The 26,009-nt window shown below is 27.7% G+C and overlaps 3 protein-coding genes across 4 annotated transcripts; 1 reads left to right on the top strand and 2 right to left on the bottom strand.

Moving 5' to 3' along the window:
* Window positions 1-5,598: 5,598 nt before the first annotated feature.
* LOC111639484 (glutamate receptor 1-like) lies at window positions 5,599-9,491 on the bottom strand. Its single transcript, XM_023385376.1, has 5 exons — window positions 8,744-9,491; window positions 8,501-8,657; window positions 8,223-8,437; window positions 5,987-6,249; window positions 5,599-5,864 (listed from the first exon to the last, which is right to left on the bottom strand). Exons 1-5 carry the CDS (start codon window positions 8,978-8,980, stop codon window positions 5,621-5,623), a joined length of 1,116 nt encoding a protein of 371 aa, XP_023241144.1. The 5' UTR covers window positions 8,981-9,491; the 3' UTR covers window positions 5,599-5,620.
* Window positions 9,492-15,111: 5,620 nt separating this feature from the next.
* Window positions 15,112-19,249, bottom strand: LOC111639483 (ADP-ribosylation factor-like protein 4C). 2 transcript variants are annotated; one of them, XM_023385374.1, is made up of 4 exons: window positions 18,502-19,249; window positions 16,387-16,482; window positions 16,134-16,303; window positions 15,112-16,051 (listed from the first exon to the last, which is right to left on the bottom strand). In XM_023385374.1, exons 1-2 carry the CDS (start codon window positions 19,083-19,085, stop codon window positions 16,443-16,445), a joined length of 624 nt encoding a protein of 207 aa, XP_023241142.1. In that variant the 5' UTR covers window positions 19,086-19,249; the 3' UTR covers window positions 15,112-16,051; window positions 16,134-16,303; window positions 16,387-16,442. The 2 variants fall into 2 exon arrangements, with proteins under 2 accessions (XP_023241142.1, XP_023241143.1); XM_023385375.1 differs by having other exon boundaries at window positions 16,387-16,479.
* A 3,883-nt stretch (window positions 19,250-23,132) lies between these two features.
* LOC111639481 (meteorin-like protein) lies at window positions 23,133-24,480 on the top strand (the record flags this gene model as incomplete). Its single annotated transcript, XM_023385372.1, has 3 exons — window positions 23,133-23,331; window positions 23,929-23,988; window positions 24,068-24,480. Coding segments are annotated over 3 exons (552 nt in total), but the record flags the coding sequence as incomplete, so codon positions are not given.
* Window positions 24,481-26,009: the final 1,529 nt, after the last annotated feature.

The following is a 26,009-nucleotide window of genomic DNA, read 5'->3' as shown; positions in this document are numbered from 1 at the left end:
AAACTCTTTCTTCTCTGTGGGCTCTAAGAGGACCTCTTTTAGCAAGCCCATTATGGATTCAGCCAGTCCTTCAATGGGGTGGCCAGGTGATGAGAGTCTGAATTTGACATATTCAGATGGACCATCCCCGAAAATTTCCTGAGGATTTTTCACAATTCCTGGATTGCTCTCGTGTTCCTCAGAGCAGTAGGCTGCCACCTTTACTGCTTGGCCATCTGGCTGTCCTTAATATCTGGTTAAATTCAGTCAAGAGTGATTTTGTTTCAGGAAAATATTTTTGGCTTTCTTGTCAGTTCAATAATTTTTAATTGTGGTAAGCCAAATTTCAGCAGAAGTCTTTTTGTTGATTAGCAAAAGTTTGCTATAGTTGCTAGCAGGTAGTACAATTAGTTTCCTCCAAATGGAGTGCAAGCCATCCAAAATTACTCTAGGTTTAACCCAAGAGTAATTTTGGATGGCTTGAACTCCATGTTTCTGGAAATTAACCTCTTGTCTATGCTATTTCTGAGTTCATCACTACTAAATAATTTTTTATTGTTTTGTGGTTAGTTTTCATAATAATGTCATCTCTTTTCGATTATCAAAAATATTTTAGAAAATCTGAAGCTTCTTTTATCAGTTCCTTTTCCACTTATAGTAATTTCTGGTCTTACTGAGTTAACTATGTTAATTTTTTTTAGATTTAATGTGAAGAGAGTCTATGTAATAAAGATGGAGTGAAAACTTATCAACACATACTTTTTCATATGCAGTTAATTTTATTATCTCTTCTGCACAAATCAGACATTCTTCATAGTCTTTATGTAAATTTGTCAGCCATCAAATTTAGAAAACAGCTCTTTAATTTAGTTAAGATAGTTTCAAAACTGTCTATAAAAAAGGCATTATATTTTGAGGAATCAGAATTTTGTACTTTGCAGTAAGAAATAGTCTTCTAGTAATGAGGTCTTCAATGACAATTGACTTGGTAAATGCCAATGCTTACCTGAGGAACGTAAGGTTTTCAGAGAGGAGACAATGGAGAAATTTGTGACATCAGACCAGGATTAGTTTCAATTTCTCCACTTAAAAGTAAATAATAACTTATTAGTTTCAACTCAAATAAGTTAGAAAATATTGTAGAACTTATAATAGAGTTAAAAATATCAAAGTTGAATTTTACTAACACTAAGACTAAGATGAGAAACTCTTAGCACCAAGGCAGATTAAACAGCATCTCCAATAAAGCAGAAAATTAAGATTTCATTTGTAGACAAGTAAAATCATCTCCAAGTATAACAGTCATCTGACAAAGGGCCATCTAGACATAGAGTCTACGTTTAATACTAGTCTTTGTTAGAATTAATCAGAAGCAGAATTGATTACTTTTAAGAATCCACAATTTTCAAGGATTGAATGAGTTTCTGAGAACGGATTTAAAGAACAAACAATGTATTTAATTCATTAAATAACATAACTCAGAGCTAATAGTTTGCCTTGTAAGAAGTAGTTAATAACTAATTAATACCAAGTATTTGAAAACAAGTTGATTAAAATTGTTGATAATTACAGAAATTGAAGTAAATGACTAACTAGAATATTAAAATTCCTTGAGAAGCCAGAACAGCTTAAAATAACTTGCTCTCTGTATTACTGTAATGTGATTAGAATTTCTGGTACTAGGTTTTGTACTTGAATTGTTCACTGTTGTGTGAACTCAAGGATTACATTTGAGAAGTATTTGAATACATAGCACAGTTTTGGGGCAACGAGAACTTTTTGCAATCAAATAGTTCTCAATTCTTGCATTCAAATACTCCCATCTTTAGTTCAGATCACTTTGAAGTAATTTGAATTAAGCCTAATAATAAAAGTGATTTTACTATAAAAAATGAATGTAACCAGCTGTTACATTTTCCTGTAGTTTAAAGCTAAAAGAAACTAAAAAATACTAAAACCTTTCCAAAATAAAAACTTAGCAAAACAGAAAAATTAATTTAGTACCATGCTTCCAGTTTACACAGGTTTTACTGTATTAATATATGAATCAGCACATTTTAATCTTTATAGTCTTGTCATATATTTTTTTAATCTGTTATAATATATATTTAATTTCTTAGTTATATAAGAGTAAGCATATTATTTAATTATTATTTTCCTTTATAAAAGGTATATATTTATTATTATTGTTGTATTCTTATACACAATCTCATTCTTTTCAACCTGATTATTTCAAAGAATAACTAGATATTGTAAAATAAATGAGTTTTTAATAACAATTCTTTTACTTACTATAAGTATGAAAACTCATATTTATTTTCTATTTTAAACTGTTTTGTTTAAACTATTCAGATAGATGCATCAAGGTAATAATGCTTGGTGATTATTTTATCAAAGCAGACACATGCAAATTTGAAATTTAAGTATTTTTCCTATAGAATATATTATATGTTTGTGTTATAAAGTTTTCAAATTTTTATAAAACATTAGCATTTATTAAGCATAAGCATGAATTGGAAAATTAAATACAGCAATAAATTTTAAAAATCCCATCTGCACATCTGAATAAACAACTTGAGATATGCAGGTGAAATTGTTTCAAAGATGCTGAAAAGATCAAAGATCTTCAAAGAAGAGGCAATGAGATTTATACTAAATTTGAATATTAGAAAAACAAAATGTTTAGGGAGAATCACATAAAGAAACTAGTTATGATAAATGGAGAAGAAATTCAGAATGTTGAAACAGTAAATGATTTCAACTCCATTTCTGTGAACTTTCATAACTATGTTTTAATTTTGCAAATGATTGCTTTTGTCATATGTGGTCTGATGTTATGCTGTAATATCACACCTAACCTGTTGACAAATATAGACAAGTTTCATGTCTCTTCAATTGCAAAACAGATCTTTTTTAAATACAAACTCTCTTTGGTGCAAGATCCATTTCTTGTAACATGATTCAATCCAAAAAAGATTGTTTTTCTTGTCAGTCAAAGATGAGCAAAAATTTATCTACTCTGACAAATTGATTAGAGCTCATGGAACATTCATTTTCTGAGGTTAGAAACTTTTCCAAGTGCCTGTAAATGTCAGTGCACAACTGTACAAGTTGTGCTTTGCATTCTGGGGTTTCGTAGTCTTGGCTTTTTTTTGTTCCTGGGACTCAAGACCTCATTTTACTTTCCCAGTTTTTATGTACACATAACAACGGAAAAAAATTTCGTGTGTGTGTTGGCGTCTATTTGGTTTAATATCTTGGAATAGAATAAAGATTAAGAAATGAAATTTGGCATCAATTAACTATCAGTACAATCAAATTTTTGATTGTACTGATAGTTAATTTGTGTATAAGAGGATGTGAGTAAATTCAACAAATCAATATTAATACAGTAGAGCCCTGAAAACTCGGCACTCGATAATCCGGCACTCCGGATAACTCAGCCACACCCTAGCAGGGCAAAAAAAATCCTTAGTTAATTAATTTTCATTATAGACAGCTTTATACCTCATAAAGTATTTTTCTGAGGTCTGTCTTATCAGGTAAATTACTGTACACAGTGTATTCATTAATTTTCATTTTCATGTAGTAAAGGCTCTATGCCTTCATAAAGGATGTACAGTACTTTTCCTTTGTTTAAGGGTATTTGGGCAGTTTATTCTCTGTTGTATTCTCAAGCAAACAATACATACAAGTACAGTACAATATTTTCTGAGGAAACACGCATACTTATCTTTTTTTAACCCCATTCCCGATAACCCGGCATTTTCACAAATTCGGCCATCCTTCGGTCCACATTAGGCCGAGTTTTCGAGGCTCTACTGTAATAATATCTTTCATATTTTAGAAGTTTCCTTAAAAATTCAAGAAATTTTATGATGACATAAAGGTTGAATAAAGTAACAATTTAGTTTGTTCTTTAAAAAAGCATTACTTAGAGTTATAATTTGTTTATTATTATGTCATTATATTTAATATGTGATGTGATTATAACTGTTATTTTTTCATGAATAATATTGACTGTTATCATTTGTATAGAAAATATGATTTGAAGTAATGTTGATGTATGTTTATTTGATATGAAAGTAAATCTGAGGCCTTTAACTTCATCTACTAAAAAGATATATCAAATTTTGGTATGTTTACATTAATGTTTTGAAGAAATAGATCTAATATATTAGAATGATATATATATGTATATATTTGGTATGTGTATGTTTATATACATACACTAGACAATTTAAAATTCAATCATCATGAAACTTGGAATATAGTTAAATCCAGTTTTGACATATTCTAATTCATGTGTAAGTTATCAATCTAGAGATGCTCTAGAAAACTGATATGAAACAGCAGAAAAGCTTCTTGCAATCATATCAGAAAAGGAGAAATACAGGATGCTTACTAAAATATGCCTGTTAATCCTTAAAATTAAAATATCTTAATAATATGCTTTGGCATAAATCTAAAAGTAAATTAGTTAAGAACATTGTTAAGCTCTTACCGATTTGATTAGATAAGTTATGATTTATTTTTATAATTTGTAATATTTCTTATATTTTTATTCAAAACAATAATTTGTAAGGTTTGATTAATGGATAATAAATTTTTTTGCTATTAATACTATATGTTATATAAATGTTAAAATGCATGGAACATGCAGAATAATTCTGAAATCCATTTATGTATTTAGAATCACATTTTAATTATTACAAAACACATTTATTTATTTAAATGTTTTGATATTATTAATCTAGCATTAAATATACAGTAAAAATTCCATTAACTGGAGTACTAATGGAAAGAGAATTGAAAATCAAGTATAATAGAATTTACATTTACAGCACTATATTTTTATTTATTTAACAACACAGATTCAATAGAAAACATTTTAATGTTTTTGCCATTATCCATTGTATAAGTAATTTAAAATTTTTTACTCTAAGGGTACATTTTTCCACTTAGTTGGCCATACTTTTAACATGAGACAGAACTGAAATTGAAATAGGAAATGGAAGATAACTGCATTTAATAATTAGAAGAATATGTACTATTATGTAGTTAGTTTATAACCCATAATAACTACATTTTCTTATCCTGTATTAGTAAGTTGTTGAAGATTCATTTTAAGTAATCTATTAATTTTTAATTGTTTAAAACAATCTTGAATGTCAAATCTTGGTTGATCAAACCTCAGTTAATGCAGTTTCAACTGTATATTTGGACAAACAAATTTTAAATCTTATGTTAATTGTCTTCAATAATAATATAATTATAAAAAGATTGTATGTTATCATACTATTTAATCTTGATAATGTACTGTACATAAATTATAAACTACATATTAATAATCAGAATACAAATTCATATATATGTAAATTAATGTATACTTATATATTGTATATATATGATAAAATAATTTTATCATATATATTTATTTGATGAAGTTTATCGTTTTATTATAGACCAATATTTTTAATTAAATGAAATGCAAAAGAAAACATAATTGTAAATTTTTAACTTAATAAAAAAAATAATTTTCAATATCTATATGTTGTACTTATATAGATTATATATATCAGCAATTTCATAGATTTAATATACAAAATTGCTGGTGCAAAATCCACATACTGTATATAATTCAAGTGTTACAAAAGTATTTTAATTTTTTAAAATTACAACATAATTCAATAATAAAAACAAGTAAAGCAAATACTTCTCCAGTAATCAAAATTAAAATAACTGCTTGAATATCACATATGCTAATAACAATATGTTCTTCTCTCTTGTTTATTCCATCTGTAGGCAGACAAGTAGTATTAGAATTATCCCAATATTGTTCAGTAAGCCATTTTATTAATCCAAATTGATGCATTTGTATTATCCTATGATTAAAATGTTAATAGTTAAATTATTAATGATTAAAACTGAAAAAACACATCACAACAAAAACTAAGAATTGATGAGAAAATCATATATGATACAATTTAAAAAATGAATAACATACCTATGATTGAACTGTTCAAAAAACACACTATTTTTTTGGAGTGCTAAAGCCCAATCTGATCTCTGAATGTAATCTTTACTAACATAAATATCACAGATATTTTCTTCTCTAGATTTCTGTCTCATTTTTCTTTCCAAAACTGCCTTTTCTGCTATCCAGACAATTGATGATTGACGAACCAACTCAATAACATTATCTGGAGTGGCATTGGCTGGGATTATTTCAAGTGAACTATCACCTATACCATTAAACAAACTGGAGTTCTATAATAAAAATATTTAAAAAAATGTACATTTTACAATTTCATTTCTTTTATATATATAATAAAATTTAGAAGTGCAGTATATAGTTTCAATATAAACATATGCTAAAAATTACATCTGTTTTAATTTTATATTTTTCTTAAAATAAACAATTCAAAAAAGCATTTTACTAAAAATAACATTTGCAGTCAATTTGTAATAATGGAATAAAATATTTCATCTGTGTAGTTTGAACTATAAGCAATATACTATCACATATTCATTTCTGTCTGAATATTTAACTTCTTAATTAAAATGGTATTAAAAGCAAGAATTGTACTGTTTTAAAATAGAGATTGCTTTTAAAAGACACAATTTTTGTTTTTATTCTCAATTATATTGTTACAAGTCAATATGTAATGAATTGTATCTTCAATGCATTTTATGGTTGAGAACAATGATTTTCATTATTTCCAAGACTTGTATCTTGGAACAAATTTCATACAACAAAAATTTAGACCTATATAAATTTAATGAAATCAGAAATTATTAGGTATTTTCATTAAAAACATAGGTTAATCAAATTCTACATATGCATACATTTCTATCCTTTTTGTTGGCCCTTTTCTATATAAACAACTTTAAGAATTTGTTTATATCCATATATTATGTATGATTATTATCAATTTAATCTTATTATATCAATTTGATATAATAAAGAGATGTATTTGTGATGTTGATAATAAAGGAATAAAAATAGAAAGCAAGTAAGTTAGTTGATGGACACCATTTATTCTTGCTAGTCATTAGGAACTTACTTTCTAATCTAATTTCTTTGATTTTGTTAGAAATCACTTTATTAGTCCTAAATGTATTCTGTATCTCAATTTTAAATCTTAAATCATAATCAAAACATCTTAAGAAATTATAGACCCAAATAGATAATAGAGATATAATACACATCTCAAACAATTTCTTATAATGTATTGGAGAAATGAAAATGTTTAAATAGGAAGCCAAATTAATTTTTTTAATATGTACAATCTTATGATAGTTTTTATAAATCTTTCAATGTGTTAAATTACATCAAAAATATCTTACTTAAACATTGATTCAACCTTTTCCTTCTCATAGGAAAGGGGGAAGGTTGATTAATAAGCAATAGATTTCTTTCATCTCATTTCTTTTCAAATCTTTAAGTAATATTTGAAGTCTGCTTTTATATTAACAAAACCTACAATTTATATCATAAATCTAAGTTGATGAATTCCACTAAAGACAAAAAACAAATCAATAAAAACTCATTTGTTTCTACTATCAATGATTAATATTCTTAGAAATATAAAATGCTATTTTATGTGAAATACTATATTCAATAATGCTAATTTTCTATCTGGATCAATTTGATAAATTCAAGCTAAATCTGTGGCTTTTATAAAAATAACTAAATATGCCAATCGAAATTAAGTGTTCATTAAGTCTTATCTACTACAAAAAATATTTTAAATTAATTAATTGTTTATATAGACATTTATATAAAAGAATTATGATAAATATTTTTAATTTCATTTATTCAGAACAACTTTCTAATCATTTTGATAGTTTATTATAACTTTTAACTTTACAATTGTAGGATACAGTTAACAGAATGATATAAAAATATGTTAAAAAAATAATATAGCATACTAAAAAGCAGTTGCTAATGCTGTTGCAGTTATTTTTTTCATAAGAAGTTTTTTCCTATACTACAAGACAATTTCACAAAGATTATTTTTATTTTTATTTATTTTAAATGAATGAAATAATTTCATACTATGCTATTTTTTATTAATAAAAAGTTTTATATATTTTATATGAATAGTAAATTAAGAATTTACATTAATCTGAAATTTTTTCATTCACTATAAAGAATTTAAAATTTACAATAATACAATTAGATGTGTTATTTAATATTTAAATTTTTAAAGTTGTAATCAAAAACTTGCAAATCTTACCGTAAAAGATAAGTAAGATCCTTCCTTTACACCAAACTTAAAATGAGGATATTTTTTTGCTACTTGAAACAAATCATCAATTGGTAGCTCTGTTTTATAAGCACTTAATGAAGAAGTTAAATTTCCACTGTAAACTGCAGTGAAAATGACCACAGCCAACCACCAGATTCCAATAATCAATCGAACAGATTCAAAATTAGGCAATGTATTGCAACCTGCAGATTAATTAAGAAATTAAAAAATAATAAAAATATTTTAGAAGTATATTTAATATTTACTTTTTCCAACTAATGTTCTAAATGCATAATTAAGAGCATGGCCAGCAAGGTTTGAAATACACAAATTATCTTCATTTCTTATTTTCTGATTGATGAATAATGAAATAAATATTGTACCAGCAATAATAAAACTGGTAACTATTATGAAAATCCAAACCTGGAAAAGAATTAAAAATAGTATTTTAAAAACTAAAACTCATAATAAAATATAATGTTGCAATATTAAAAATAAAATTTCAATACTTGATAAGAATATGTTTCAAATAATATCCAAGCTCGACTTAATGATTTTGGTGCTTTATATGCAAATGTGACATATTCAGGAAAAATAGGAAAAGTAAATTCAACAACTTCTGCTCTTTCTGGACTCCAAGATAAGTCAGCTGCTGCAATATCTGCCTTCTGAATTTTTGTAATAAAATCATTTATACATATGGAATATGATAAAATTAACAAATAACGAATAATAAATATTATCATCTATATCAGTGTTTTTCAACCATCAGTCCGTGAAAAAGTTCACTGGCTTGCAGCAACATATTTGGCCATATTGACACTGGCACAGTTGATTACAAGTGACATTTAAACAGTAATCTAGAGTTACTACTATACATATTTTTTTTTTATATACAGTAATTCTAGATAAGAGATAAGCACATACAGTATAATAAATAAGGATAATTCATAGTCACATTAATTACTGGTCCATGTAAAATTACCCATAATTTTACCTGTCCACAAAGAGAGAAAGGTTGAGAAACACTGATCTATAATATGTTAACATTCAGTATGGATGATGGTAGTTAGTTATATTCTTACTCAAATTAACGAAAAATACATCATCGTCATTTCTTGTTTTCTACCAATCTCAAATGAATAATAGAAATTTACATTGATTTGAACAGAAGATGAAATAAAATTGTGTTCCAATAAAACCTTCCAAGTCTTTGTGATAGGTGGAAATGACATTATTGTATTCCTCACAAGTCAAATATAGACATGTATAATATGATTATTCATTAATCTCCATATAAATATAAATGAATAGTTATCAATTTCTTACTTTTCAAAAATATCTATTATTAAATTTTATAATTTAATGTCAATAATTATGGAAAATCAATGCCTTTAATATTTATTTTATAAGAAAAAAATTGATAATTTTTTAAACTAAATCTTCATATTTATTTTCTTGTGTATTAAATACTGATAAATAAATAATATTTATATAAATAATAAAAAAAATCCAATATTGCAATAGAAACATTACCATCATCAAATGAGTATAAGACCAAAAAAAAATATACAGAAGTTTGACTGAAAATAACATGCATGCATTATTCTATATTCATCTATTCCTAAAGACTGCTTCTCTAGAGTTTACTCTCTCATTATTATCATCATTACCCAAGTACTTTAGTGTTCCTATAACACATCAAGGACATTAATAATCAATATCAGAAATTAAACAGTTATTAAATATCACATCTTCAGAAATATTACTCAGATTATAATGTATCTGTTAACACACACACTCTTTTCACACAAATTGAATAGATGAATATGGAAGTGTATAATTATATTAATGTACTATTCACATAACAATTTTATTTTTATATGAATTTTAATCAACAGTTTTGAAATGTAATGAAATGTATTAGGAAANATTTATTAGCAAAAACTAATGTTTTCACTACTTTTAGTAGTCATCCTCAAGATGACTACTAAAAGTCCTCAAGATGACTACTAAAAGTTATCTACTACTCAAGTTATATATGTTAATTTAAATTTCATGACAATTCTTCAATTCCTAGAGCCACCATTTCTATTGTTTTTGTTTTTATTTTAGGACAAAGAAAAGTATTATGATGATTTTAAGCTAAGTATTTTATGTATTAAATAATATATAAAATACTTAGCTTAAATATATATAAATATATATTTATAGATTAGATATAATGTTTTTGAATTGATGTAAAGAAATGTCACATTTAAGGATTTATGTTATAAAAATGTTTAATGGAAGCAGGAGAGTTAAAATGTTTTCCTTGTGTATTATTATAAATTAGGACAATATCAGCATCTATGCAGATTGTAAAATACAAAATTATTAGGAAAGGAAAAAAAAAAATAGATATTTTGCAAAATAGAATTACTTTAAAAGTATCATATCTAGTTTTATATCAGCATAGATGTCAATATTAATTTTAATATTACCATAATGCATAAATATGGAAACCTCGCTTTTCTTTATAGATTATAAGATTATACTCTTATAAAATAGCCTACACTTTCTTTACTTTTTAAACAGATTATAAGCTTCACTTTTCTTCAAACAAATTAATCAAAATAAATAAAAAAGAAAGCAACAGTCAATGAATATCTTGAAATACTTTTATACATCTAAATTAGTTATAAATTGTACTATAATAGTTGGCAAATAATTTTTCTCTGCCTATGAAATTAATAAGCTAATAAAAAGGAAAAAAAAAATCTGTTTTAATAGCATTTACTCTAATAACAGTTTTTCTCAAGCACTTTTGGACAACCAAGCCCATTCATTGTCAAGAGACATACATTAGAGTTGCTTCTCACTATTAATAATTTAAGCATTATTATTAAACATCTCATTATTAATAAGCTAATGTTACTTTTCAAACTAACTGCCATTGGATACTCAATTATCGAAACTCATAGTTCTGATCATAACAAAATTTTACAAATAAGTATTATTTCACGCTTAAAAATATACATTTAATTAATTAAAATATTATTATTTATTAGTACTTCACAAACATAGTAACTTACATCACATTTAATGCTATTTTGATTGTTCTTATTCAAAATAGCAACTCTGTCTCCTTCAGAAAATAACCGAATTAAATTTGAAAAATGGAAATCAAAAGTTTTATTGCTAAAAAAAATCCATTTTCTTTTAGTGCCAAAAAGTTTTAGTTGATTCTATATTAAAAAAAAAAAAAGCATAATTTATTATTAAAATATAATTCTGTAATCATGTTAAAAACAATATACTTTTCTAAACTTTTAAAATATAAATACTCCAGTTCATTTGAGTATTGTTTGCAGAAAGTAAAACATAGCCTTGTTTGTAGTTTTGAATGTGTTCCCATTGATAATTAACTATATTATCCTCCTTAATAATAGTTGTTTTTATACCAGAAACATGCAACTTTTTTATTAATAAACTAGTAGCTGAAAAGAAAAAAAAATTATAAAACATATTGTGTTTAAGAAAATAATTATATATATATATATATAGTCTATATTTATCTTGCCCTCTTCAAAACTGTAAACAATTGCAATATCATTCCATCCTGTTTGATTTATTAAATTATGTAGGATAGCCACACAATCTTCTGTAGTTATATCTTCTGAAAATAAAATTTATTTAGTATTAATTTATGATTTTTACAACACACAGTTAAGGAAGTTGCATTTTCTAAAATAAAAATCTGCTGATCTGTACCATATATTCTAAATAATACTATATACTATAAACAATAAAAGATACAATAGGGTTGAGGGGGGAAGTTCGATTTCCCCCCTTGAACCTCAAAATTAGTATTGGTATTAAATAATACAGTCCACCCCCTATAACACTGTTGATAATTGCATTTTATAAAAGTAAGAAACATTATCATTTTTTAATGATAATTTTGGAATTTGGTATTGCATTAAATCAGTAGTTCTCAAACTTCTTAGAGACACCATTTTTATTTGCAAAAAGATTCTTGCACCCTATATTTATTTTTTGCAAAAGCATGCTGACCTATAGTTTTCTTAGCATGTATTTTGTTCTAATAAAACTAACACTTTCTTATGGCTTTTTAATAGAACATAATTATATCTCAAATGAAACAAAAGTAAAATTCTATTTGCTAAATTTTAGTCATAACGACAATAATAACTCATCCGTATTCTCCTAGAAAGAGTCTCGTGCCCCAAACAGTTTATGAACTACCACATTAAATGCATATATAATTTATATATTATACAGTATTACTTCAATAAAATTTACTGTTATTGAAAAAATTAATAATATTTCATATCATTATAAAAACAATTCTCCAATTTCTAAAAAAATATTAAACAGATTACTTTATTGGTGAAAAATTGTAAATGAAACAGATATAAAACATTTTAAGATGTAAACATGTGTTCATCTCTAAAAGTTATTGAAATACAATACAACATTGGGCACATAATTTAAATACTTTTATAGAAATTTCTAATTTTGATGGTTAAAATTCTTTCTACGTTTGAATTAATCTGTAGATAAATCCTTAGAGCTTAATATTTAATTATTGTGTTATCTGTGAATTCTAATAAGGCAACTTATTACTTAAATATTTCAATATTACCTATCATTATTACAGTGAATCAGTTACATTCTGATTCACGTATAATAAAACGTACAATACAAATGGCTGGTAATTTTATTTCAGGTTATTTATAAATCTTTAAAATATTTTAACCGAAACAAAATTTTAAACATTTTAACATTAATATTAATATGCAAAATACTTAATAATAATAATGTAAACATTAACAAATTTAAAATTCATTTTTTGAATAACTTGAAATAAATAGAATTTAATGTAAATATTATTTTTTAATTTAATTAAAAGATATTTTTTATATTTCTTTCAGTCCTCATTTTAGTTAATATTTTTATATTTTTTAACATTATTTAAAAATTATAATTTCTAGTAATAGCTACAATTATAACAAATTATTATTTCTTTTTTAATCATATTAAAAACATAAAAAAAAATGTTTTACATATTTGAAAATAATCTTCAAATAATTATATTTCAATAATTCAAAAAAGTAAATAAATAAAATTTCAAGTTAAATCAATATAGACTTAAAAATATTTTAATATAAATTTTATTTTTATGGTTTGCTTTTTAATCTGATATTTTACTCAATGTATGTCTTTTATTTTCATTGGGCTGCAATTTGAAAAAATGTAGACCTATAAATCCCAGCCATCCATCTGTTTGTCTGTCTTTCCTTAATCTCGAGAATGTAGTTAGATAGATGAAAGTAGAGACCAGGTATGGAAACCTTAAGAGCAGGAAGCCCCAATTAACTATATACAAACTTACAATCTACACTATCATTGATTTCAATTCAAAAATTTTTCTCTAAAAAGGTGACAGATGAGAGCACGACTCTATTCTTAAAGGAAAAGTATGATGTATAGGGACAAGCCACTACTAATTTGAGGNAACGTACAATACAAATGGCTGGTAATTTTATTTCAGGTTATTTATAAATCTTTAAAATATTTTAACCGAAACAAAATTTTAAACATTTTAACATTAATATTAATATGCAAAATACTTAATAATAATAATGTAAACATTAACAAATTTAAAATTCATTTTTTGAATAACTTGAAATAAATAGAATTTAATGTAAATATTATTTTTTAATTTAATTAAAAGATATTTTTTATATTTCTTTCAGTCCTCATTTTAGTTAATATTTTTATATTTTTTAACATTATTTAAAAATTATAATTTCTAGTAATAGCTACAATTATAACAAATTATTATTTCTTTTTTAATCATATTAAAAACATAAAAAAAAATGTTTTACATATTTGAAAATAATCTTCAAATAATTATATTTCAATAATTCAAAAAAGTAAATAAATAAAATTTCAAGTTAAATCAATATAGACTTAAAAATATTTTAATATAAATTTTATTTTTATGGTTTGCTTTTTAATCTGTTTTACTCAATGTATGTCTTTTATTTTCATTGGGCTGCAATTTGAAAAAATGTAGACCTATAAATCCCAGCCATCCATCTGTTTGTCTGTCTTTCCTTAATCTCGAGAATGTAGTTAGATAGATGAAAGTAGAGACCAGGTATGGAAACCTTAAGAGCAGGAAGCCCCAATTAACTATATACAAACTTACAATCTACACTATCATTGATTTCAATTCAAAAATTTTTCTCTAAAAAGGTGATAGATGAGAGCACGACTCTATTCTTAAAGGAAAAGTATGATGTATAGGGACAAGCCACTACTAATTTAAGGTGGAGAAGCATATATTTTAAATTAAATAAATTAAAAATATGATTAAAATTGCACTCCAGCATTGTGACGATGTCACAATTAATAATTGCTCATTATTAATACATTTATTATATATTAACTAGGAGGCTTTGTTCCACTTGCTTCACTGATTCGTTCAAAAATTTCATGACATCCAGCAAAATTTATTAGCAAAAACTAATGTTTTCACTACTTTTAGTAGTCATCCTCAAGATGACTACTAAAAGTCCTCAAGATGACTACTAAAAGTTATCTACTACTCAAGTTATATATGTTAATTTAAATTTCATGACAATTCTTCAATTCCTAGAGCCACCATTTCTATTGTTTTTGTTTTTATTTTAGGACAAAGAAAAGTATTATGATGATTTTAAGCTAAGTATTTTATGTATTAAATAATATATAAAATACTTAGCTTAAATATATATAAATATATATTTATAGATTAGATATAATGTTTTTGAATTGATGTAAAGAAATGTCACATTTAAGGATTTATGTTATAAAAATGTTTAATGGAAGCAGGAGAGTTAAAATGTTTTCCTTGTGTATTATTATAAATTAGGACAATATCAGCATCTATGCAGATTGTAAAATACAAAATTATTAGGAAAGGAAAAAAAAAAATAGATATTTTGCAAAATAGAATTACTTTAAAAGTATCATATCTAGTTTTATATCAGCATAGATGTCAATATTAATTTTAATATTACCATAATGCATAAATATGGAAACCTCGCTTTTCTTTATAGATTATAAGATTATACTCTTATAAAATAGCCTACACTTTCTTTACTTTTTAAACAGATTATAAGCTTCACTTTTCTTCAAACAAATTAATCAAAATAAATAAAAAAGAAAGCAACAGTCAATGAATATCTTGAAATACTTTTATACATCTAAATTAGTTATAAATTGTACTATAATAGTTGGCAAATAATTTTTCTCTGCCTATGAAATTAATAAGCTAATAAAAAGGAAAAAAAAAATCTGTTTTAATAGCATTTACTCTAATAACAGTTTTTCTCAAGCACTTTTGGACAACCAAGCCCATTCATTGTCAAGAGACATACATTAGAGTTGCTTCTCACTATTAATAATTTAAGCATTATTATTAAACATCTCATTATTAATAAGCTAATGTTACTTTTCAAACTAACTGCCATTGGATACTCAATTATCGAAACTCATAGTTCTGATCATAACAAAATTTTACAAATAAGTATTATTTCACGCTTAAAAATATACATTTAATTAATTAAAATATTATTATTTATTAGTACTTCACAAACATAGTAACTTACATCACATTTAATGCTATTTTGATTGTTCTTATTCAAAATAGCAACTCTGTCTCCTTCAGAAAATAACCGAATTAAATTTGAAAAATGGAAATCAAAAGTTTTATTGCTAAAAAAAATCCATTTTCTTTTAGTGCCAAAAAGTTTTAGTTGATTCTATATTAAAAAAAAAAAAAGCATAATTTATTATTAAAATATAATTCTGTAATCATGTTAAAAACAATATACTTTTCTAAACTTTTAAAATATAAATACTCCAGTTCATTTGAGTATTGTTTGCAGAAAGTAAAACATAGCCTTGTTTGTAGTTTTGAATGTGTTCCCATTGATAATTAACTATATTATCCTCCTTAATAATAGTTGTTTTTATACCAGAAACATGCAACTTTTTTATTAATAAACTAGTAGCTGAAAAGAAAAAAAAATTATAAAACATATTGTGTTTAAGAAAATAATTATATATATATATATATAGTCTATATTTATCTTGCCCTCTTCAAAACTGTAAACAATTGCAATATCATTCCATCCTGTTTGATTTATTAAATTATGTAGGATAGCCACACAATCTTCTGTAGTTATATCTTCTGAAAATAAAATTTATTTAGTATTAATTTATGATTTTTACAACACACAGTTAAGGAAGTTGCATTTTCTAAAATAAAAATCTGCTGATCTGTACCATATATTCTAAATAATACTATATACTATAAACAATAAAAGATACAATAGGGTTGAGGGGGGAAGTTCGATTTCCCCCCTTGAACCTCAAAATTAGTATTGGTATTAAATAATACAGTCCACCCCCTATAACACTGTTGATAATTGCATTTTATATGAATTCCATGCTGTAGGAGTCACTTAGATTTTACACATATGTGAGCCGTTCACAGCCTGGCACATATTTGTAAAATCTAAGTGACTTGTACAGCATGGAATTCATATAAAACGGAATTATCAACAGTGTTATAGGGGGGAGGTCGACTTTATTTTTTCAATTAGGAAATTAGAATTTTACAATAAATAGAAACGTTTTGTATATTTTAAGTTATTTTTAAACCAAATAATGATTCTGTGTAGACAATTATAAATTAAAAAAAAAAAAGCTGGTGTTACAAAACAGAAGTGAATGTTAACGATTTTAATTTAAACTTTTTCCATTTAAAAACGGTTCTATAAAGTTTATGTCATAAAATTAATTGTTCGCGTGTATATCTCTGCTTATATTTTCGCACCTCGCAGTCTAGACGAAATTTATTACATATGTAATTTTTCTTAGTATGAACGATGAGAATATAAAACGGACTATTATCGTAAAAAAAAAAAAAAAAAAATTATTTCATCCATATGTATCAGGCATCACAATCAAAGCACAATAACCTCTTTTAATTTTAAAGATTAAGGCCCGATATTTTGGCGCGACCTAGTCTAATTAAATTACAAATAAACATTTGAAAACGTAATTAAAGAGTTCACACGTTGAAAATTAGATTCGAAATACACGTCAACGGGAGCAACTTAAAATAAATATCGGTTATGTTTAGATACTTTTGATAATCCGAAAACAATACCACACGACTGTGTTTAGAATCTAAACACCGCGTAAAAACAATCAATTATTCTAATGTCATTACACTGCCATTCATTATGCAGATGGATATCATTTATCATAACGTGTTTACCTAGCACCAAGGATACTTCGATAGGATTTTTCCTAAAATGGTTTTACATTAAACGTGTTGTTTTATCGTCTCTCACCGAAAAAAAAAAAAAACCACCGCCTGCAGCACATATAAAGTTAAGTAAATACCTGATTTACTAAAAAATATACAGGAGACAAAAACTAGGAAGATCTTGTACATCTTATCAACAGAATACCTTATGAATTGTAGGGGAAAAAATTGTCTATTCGATTGTTTAAATTTCTTTTTTTTTCGGAATTGGAATTAATTATCGATCAAGGAAATTCTATCGACATGTTATTAAATTTTTCATTGTTATACGTGAGAAAACAACAGCCGATGAGGAGGAGCGAAAGCAGTCTCAAAATTATCGATTTTCTAGTCATTTTCCGGTGCGTGAAAATGATTAGAATTACATTTTCTGGTTTATGTATACGTCCCTATAGCGATTTAAGAGGTGAAAACAAGGTTGACCCGACCCTGTATCACTATCTCAGCCTCTCTCGCCTTAAAGCAACTCGAGTTTGACCCGTCTTTTAACACAGTTCAGCTGCTATTGACAAAAGGCTTGTCGTAATAACCTAAAACACAAGCTTCCCGTTTCATAATAGTGACTTAAAACGCTTGTTTACATACGTATGCAAACCGAATCGTGACGTAAAAGTGCAAAGTTTTTGATATTATAAGGAAGAGACCATTATACCTATCCAGGTGAAAATGCCTTTCACCTTAAGAGGTGCAATGGTATCTCCCGAGTTGCTAGTGATTACAGGGGAGTTTAATGCCTTAGGGTATTAAAAACATCATCGGACGTAGGCAGGACGGCTTAACCAACTAAAAATAATATCAAATTTTTAACTGATTTAAATAGAATTTTATTCACAATATTTACAAATTACAGATGGGATGATAATAATAAGCTACCTTTTCTTCTTAGCTAATTTTGCTAATCTCTTGCGTTTGATGATCATCTCGTAGAGGACTTCGAGTCCTTCTTGTAGTCCCTCTCCGATAATAGCACAGGTGGGTTGAACGTGCCATAAACAATTCCCACCCAATTCCTGTAAACCTAATATTTTTTCCACTTCTTCGGCGCTTTTAGCGTCTGGCAAGTCTTGTTTGTTAGCCAGTACCAAGATGGGAACGGAAATATTTTCCGGGTGTTTAGCAGTTCTTAACAGTTCCATCCTGGCTTCGTCCATTCGTTCGACGTCGACACTGTCCACCACAAATACTATTCCGTCCGTACCACGTGTGTAGGATTTCCATAATGGTCGAACCTTCTCCTGTCCTCCCACGTCCCAAATGGTGAAACTCGCTCCTTTGATCTTTCCGACCGTGCCCTTAACATGCTCGCAGTTAAAACCTATGGTGGGTACCGTGTTGACGTACTGGTCGAACTTTAGGCGATACAGTGCAGTAGTCTTTCCGGCCGAATCTAGACCCAACATGGCCACGTGTAGCGGCGTTTCTAATAGAGAACCTCCGCGACTCCAAGTCGCACCCATTTGATATTAAACTAAAACAATCCTGAATAGTATAAATGATGGCAAACATGAAAAATAATAATAACAACTCTGAAAACCTCGCTTCACCTGACGCTCACTGCACCACTTCATACTGCTGCAGTCAACACTAGCATCCGTGTGATGTCACTATGGAAAGGGGCTCTAGAAGCTCGCTTTCCGCGCGCGCGCGCATCTACCGATTTTTCCTCTTTCGTTCTCCTTCACTCGGAACGTTTCCGAATTGCCGAAAAAAAGGGAAAAATTCAAATAAAGCAATTTATGTCAACGTAATGGGAAGTTCCCTTATTTTTTTTTTTAAAGTATAATTTAAAATCTCTTATTTTTTTCGATTTTTTTTTCTTAATTACCTATCTTAAGTACTTAACCTATTTTTACCCCAATGTATATTTATATACAATAGTTTATAGTATTTAAGAAAGCGTTACCGCAATACTAAGAATCGGATGAAATAAGACGCCCTGTGCCCAGGGCTAAATTTGTCACAATTCTTTGTATAATACACACAAAGTTACCTCTATTAGAGGACTCTTTTAGTGTTTTTTTTCTCCCTCCCTAACTTTAATAAAAGATCCCCAGATTTTCTTTTGTTAAGGTTAAAAACCTTGAAAATAGAAGCACTCGATTAAGCCCTATTAAACAATATATTAAAGGAATTTTCCCTTTAAGTTGGGACATTTAAGGAACTCTTATTTAATGTATTTTAAATTAACCGAATTAAATGTCTATTATAATTATAATAAATAAATAATCTAATTTTATGAAGAATGATAAATTATTTTGATAATTTCATTAGAAATATAATAAAATAACTTTAGGAAATTTTTAATTAAAAGAAAATATATTATTATTATTATTATTTTAATTATTTTGAAGTAATTTAATTTAAATTAAAAATAGATTGATTTTTATTTAAATCGTAATAAAATATTTCAAATTATTATTATTATTATTTGTTTCCATGGAAACAAAATATCTTGTTATTGACAATTTATATTTTCAAATAAATGATTTTTTTTTTTTACAAAGTCAAAATTCTGTTTAAAACGATGCTATTTTTTAACTCTTACGAATCGAATGAAATTAATTTAAAGTTAACAGACGTATCCTGCTTTAAAAATGAATTTTATCGATTGTCACTTTACTATCTATTAATTTTAACTGGAAACGTTACTTAGGAACATAATGGCAGCTCCATCTAGTATCCAGATAAAGAAATTTTTTTTCGATTAAGTTTACATAAAAGGTAATCGCCGATATTTATTTATTCTAAATAAAATAAACGAAAACAGTACAGTTTGATGTGACGTGAAGTTAAACCTGTTAAAATGACGAATTTTATACACTATTTAATCACTTTTAGTTTAGTTTTCACCGTGCGCCATCTATCTCGGAAACGAGAAATACTCCCGGTTGCGAAGTAAATATAACGATAAATAAACGTAGAACGAAGATTAATTTACTAAACCTTCAATTATTACGTAAAATTATCCAAGCTATTTAATAAAAATAGAAAGTAACACAAATTTAAACAAAAATGGAAAGTAAGGTTTAAGTATAAGTTCCGAATAGGTTCTGTCGGCTGGGAGTGGTGGCGTGCTCCTGTAATCCAGCTACTCGGAGGCAGGGACTAGTGGACGGCTTGAGGTGGGGAGTACACCTGCATGTTGTACTATGTCGATCGGATGTCCGCACTAAGGACGACGTCGATATGGTGGCCGAATGGGGAACCAAGGGCCACCAGGTTGCCTAAGGAGGAGCGAACCGGCCCAGGGCGGAAACGCAGCAGGCAAAAGCTCCCACGTCGTACAGTAGTGGGATAGCATCTGTGAATAGGCAGGATGTGGGCGCCCTTCCGATAGAGTCGGACCTAGTTCCTTTTTTTTTTTTCATCTTCCCTTTCTCTCTCCTCCCCTATTTGTTTTACATTCATCCACCACAATGGCTTAAGCAGTTTTACGTAACATTTGTGCCCTTGATGGCTGCCTAATTCTTTTGTGATAACGTCTATCTCGGGATTTTATTCGTATTCGGCGTTATCTTTTTGGCCTTTAAACCGTGCGGAAGATTTAATACGCTTTTTTTTTTGTTTTTTGGAAAGTTCCTCCCGAAGTAGATTAGGTGTTTTTGATAGCGATAAAGTCACGTGCGGATTATCTTGTTGGGCTTGGTATATTTGAACAGATAATGTTAAACCTTGAAGCCTCCACTTAAAAATTTAGATTTTTAAAATTCAATCCTGTGCAGTTAACCAGATCCTTCTTATCCTTCCTTGTCCACTTTCGAACTCCGTCATTTCTCCTCTCTTCATTAATTAACTCTACAGTCTTCCCACCTCTCTGACTTTCCTTCAACTCTCGTCCCTCTCCCATTTTACCTCTTTTTCTTCTCTTGTTTAGCTTTCTTCTCCCTGTTTACAACCCCTTATTTATTACTATTACCACTCTTTGTAAATAGGATTGGATACGGGCGGACAAGACCGCAATGGGGGGAGGAAAAAGTAAGTCCAATATCACTACAATTGTTTTTGGGGATTATTTCAGAATTTAAAATTAAAATTAATTTTTCTCTCATAATAAGTGTTATTAAATTTTATAAATACTCGAATTAATGACAAAAAATTATTTTTTTCAATTTATATTAGCGTTTTATATAATCAATCAGTCAACCTCCGAATAGCGGACACCGTCGAGACCGAGAAGTTTGTCCACTATTTAGAGGTAAATTGTAAATGAAATAGCTATCCGTTAAGTAGAGGTATCCGTTATCGGGAGTGTCCGTTAATGGAGGTTGCACTGTATACCTATATAATGTTGTGGGTGTGGGTGTGTGTGTGTGTGTGTATGTGTGTAGGCGTGTTTCTGGATAGAATAGTGTCTTTGGTTGTTAAGCATCAGAAGAAAACAGAAGTGATGTGTTTAAAATAAACATTCGACGTTGTTTATTTATTGATGAAGCAAAGAATTCAGAATAGCATTTTCAATTCTTTCGTTTTATTTCCATAGTTTCTTGCTGTAAAATATTAAAATTTAAAACATTAAAAATGTATATAAATTTTTAATATTTTACAACAAGAAACAACGGAGATAAAACACGAAAGCATGAAAAAAGCTATTCTAAATTCTTCACTTCATCAATAAATAAATGACGTAGAATGTTTATTTTAAACACGACACCTCTTCTTCTGACACTTAACGACCGAAAACACTAGCCTATCCAGAAACATAATTGAAAATATTCCTTTATGCTATATAATTTTCCGGACGAATGAACTAATCGCTATTATTTCTGATAATTTTCTTTTTTTTTTTTTACTGCAGTAGCTGTACATTTTGGTGATGTTCAATAGACTAGTATAGAGGAGACTAGTATAGAGGTGGGTCTGGTAGAACGAAAAGGGTCATTCGAGGTGAAATTAAAAATATTAATCGACGAAGCGAAAATTATTACAATGGAGAGGATAAAAATGTAATTTAACTACTAATCTCGCGTTTCAATCGTTAAAGGCGCGAGTGAAATAATTTTATGCAAATGTAAATGATCAATAAGCACTCCCCAACCTCCGCAACACGGTTAATTCTTCAACGAGTGTCGTTTCTAGTGACGTCACGCCGGCTGAACGTCCCTCCGATGACATCACAACTTTGGTGACATAACCGAAAATGTCCCCCAGTGCCAATTTCGCGGTAACTGAGTTAACATTCTAAATGTTGTTAAGGAAACTAATTATAATTTTATTAATTTTTTCTGTTTCGTGCCAAAAAATAATAATTCCTAGCGATTCTTGCGATTGGATTGGAAGGTGAATAATATTTCTGCGTTTTATTATTATTTTTATTTCGAGTAACAAGTTCTACTATTTTTTTTTTTTTTTATTCTAGCGGATCGGGATATCGCTACGTAAAGGTCATTCACTTGCGATGCCAACAGGGATATGTCAAATGGAAATATCCGGTTGGAGCTCTACGTTTAATATTTACGGGTCCCTCAAATTTCCCTAAATTTAGACAGTGCCTGTCAATATCCCCAAAGAGTTCGGGGATTATTTATTCGGAATTCCGTTTTGCTCTTCACGTGATATATAGTCCTAAAGATGGACTTCATCCGGATCGATGGAGATGCTTTGATTCCCAAAATAGTCAAACGGTGATTATTATTGAACGCTTATCACCCGGAAAAAATTTCGAATTTCGTTACGATCTTCAACCTTTGTCAGGTTATAATTTAGGTATGAATTATTATAATGACAAGCAATTAATTATACGCAAACTATTTTCACGTTTGAATAATTTTTTCTTGACTAATGACATTTAAAAAAGAAAACATTGAAAATAAACTTTCTTTTTTTTTTTAGAACTGCAGTAATTTATTTACAGACATTTCCCTAACTTAAAAATCAATTTTTTTTTTTTTTAGATTTCAATCGAAATGGGAAAAAATCGAGAGAATAGAAATTTCCCTAATATTAGAAATAAATAATACATTTTCCCCTTCAAATCTCTCATTAGAGGGGGGAATAATAATTTCCTTAAATTTCCAATTTTAGAGTATTTTACGGGATAATTTTAGAAATATTTTAATTATAAAATATCTAAGTATTCAACACGAGAAAATGTCCTTAAATTTCTAATATAATCGATAATAAATAGAAAAATTTTCCTCTTCCCATAATCTAAAAATGATTGCCAGCGTGAGAATTTTTAACAAATTCTAATTTTAGAATAATCGAAAATAAAATTTTGACCTCTCTCTCTCTCTCTCTCTCTCGATAAAAAAAATTATATTTATTTATTCATAATATATTTATTTTTAATTGTGAAATTAGCAGAATGCCACCGTTGCGTGCGTACGGAATTATTAAATCATTATTGCACTAGTGATTTTGGTAAGTAGAAAATTATTTATATAAGTCTAATATGTAGGATATATTCTGCCATATTCAAAAATTCGATTTATATTTTTAGTAATCGAAGGGAATTTAACCGGTTTCCACGAAAACCAAGAAACGCAAAGGACTAAATTAACGATTGGCGTCATTAAATTGCATCGATCGATCGATCGAGATCGATTTAAAGATTACGTATTCCTTTATCGATCGTATAACTGTACCATACCGGATTTTGGAGAGTATATTTTTATGGGAAGAATGATTTTAGGAATTCCTGTGGTTCTCTGTATGAAAAGGCTTTCACAATGGACGAGAATTAAACAGAACGCTTTACTTACTTCCAATTCTCCTTGTAAACTGGATTCGTAATGGCAAATTCTTTGTAATAGGTTTATAACTTAATAAAAAATTTTTTAATACCTTTGTACGAAAACGAATCAAAATCAATTGCTGAAGTAGAAAATTGTATCTTGGCGACGGCACGACAGAAAACTGAATTTCTATAAAATAAGCTTATATTTTTGAAATGTTTTTCTGTAAACAGTAGATTTAATACGATAAGATTTATATTAAAGCTAGATAGAACACATAATATACATAAAAACTAATATATAGGGAAATTATTCTTTGCAGCGTGTGTAAAATAAGAAAGGATTAAGTTAATATTAACAGGAAAAATAGGCCTGTATCTAGATATTAAATGGCAATAACTCTAACCGTTTTCCTTAATCACGATTAATGTGTATAGAATATATTATAGATAGTAAAATAAGAAATAAAAACATATAGATTAGATGGCCCGTATTGTAATCACTTAGCCTGTACTGATAACAATAACCAAGTGATAACATTACGCGGTGAAAATGATTAGTGAAAGTTCTGTTTTATTGTAATGCTCATAGTCTTCAATAACAGCCTATAAATGAAGTAACAAGTGCCAGAAATCGAAATTTAAACTACAGTACTATAATAACAATACGTAGTTCGCCGGAAGACTCCCAGAATTTGACAAAAATGTTTAAAATGTCGGATTACTAAATCGACGCCATTTTCCTCTCCGTGTTTATTCGATAAGATAATCAAGATGAGTGTTTTGATATTGTTGAGAGTAAGAAATGTTAAATCTTCCGGAGTTGGAAAGTTTAATTATTGTTAACAAAGGTCTTTGAATAACTAGCTGTGAATATTGTTATCTGAGACGAATGTTTTAGTATTAATGGTAATTTCTAGCACAAAAACTTTTTTACTTCAGATAACCTCATTTAAGATTTTATTCTGTTGAGCTTTACAACTTAACAATTGTTGATGCTTTTCATCAAATGCATGTACCGTGCAGCGTGAACCAAAGATGGCCTTTACGCATTTCCTTTGGCATGCTTAATGTAGTTAATGAGTATGCATTGTATTGCCATAAAATGTGGAAAAAGAAGCCAGTGTCAAGAAAGCAGTACGCAAAATAGTTGTGCGAAGAGCTCGTGGAGCGCCTGAAAGTTCCTACACTTAGGCAATCTCTATATTGAGAACGTTCTCGACGTAGATGACACCCCAGGCTTTTCAGTTCAACAGGAAGAAAAGAGGAAGTTCTGTGCACTCTGTCCATCAAAGCTGTCACGTGTGAGATGGTTTTTATACGTAACGGGCGACAACACAAGACCCAAACAGTGAAAGAACTTAAGAAAAAGTAACAGAGTCAGTTTTTAATTTTAGTGTTCAGTGTTTAATTTGCAATCACATTAGTGTCATTAAATAAAATGCGTAGACAGCTTTTTAGTAACAACGTCCTCTTCACTATATTTTAGTAATCTAGTGTTAATAAATATTCACACGCACATAGATATATATTTTAAATTTATTATTATAAATGATATAATATAGCGTATTAAAAAAGTTGTTCGTTAGCATTCTACGTATACTTTTCAATACTTGAATGACGTAAAATGTGACTCACTAAAACGGGTTTAAAACAGATTCTAATAATATTTTGACCATAAAGAAAAAAAACGTAACGGAACATGCAT

The sequence above is a fragment of the Centruroides sculpturatus genome, unplaced genomic scaffold (assembly GCF_000671375.1).
Source record: "Centruroides sculpturatus isolate CEXI.00-Female unplaced genomic scaffold, Cexi_2.0 scaffold1297, whole genome shotgun sequence".
Taxonomy (NCBI): domain Eukaryota; kingdom Metazoa; phylum Arthropoda; class Arachnida; order Scorpiones; family Buthidae; genus Centruroides; species Centruroides sculpturatus.
This window is presented reverse-complemented; position numbering and strand designations above follow the sequence as displayed.

Bases quoted from the DNA above. Each gene is read 5' to 3' on its own strand.
- LOC111639484 (XM_023385376.1), bottom strand. From the start codon at position 8,980: ATGATAATATTTATTATTCGTTATTTGTTAATTTTATCATATTCCATA. The intron at 8,438-8,500 runs GTAAATATTAAA...ATTAATCTGCAG, and splicing joins TAGAACATTAGTTGGAAAAA to GTTGCAATACATTGCCTAAT. The intron at 6,250-8,222 runs GTAAGATTTGCA...TTTTTATTATAG, and splicing joins GATCTTACTTATCTTTTACG to AACTCCAGTTTGTTTAATGG.
- LOC111639483 (XM_023385374.1), bottom strand. From the start codon at position 19,085: ATGGGTGCGACTTGGAGTCGCGGAGGTTCTCTATTAGAAACGCCGCTA. The intron at 16,483-18,501 runs GTAGCTTATTAT...TTTTATTTTCAG, and splicing joins AAATTAGCTAAGAAGAAAAG to AAGATATAACTACAGAAGAT.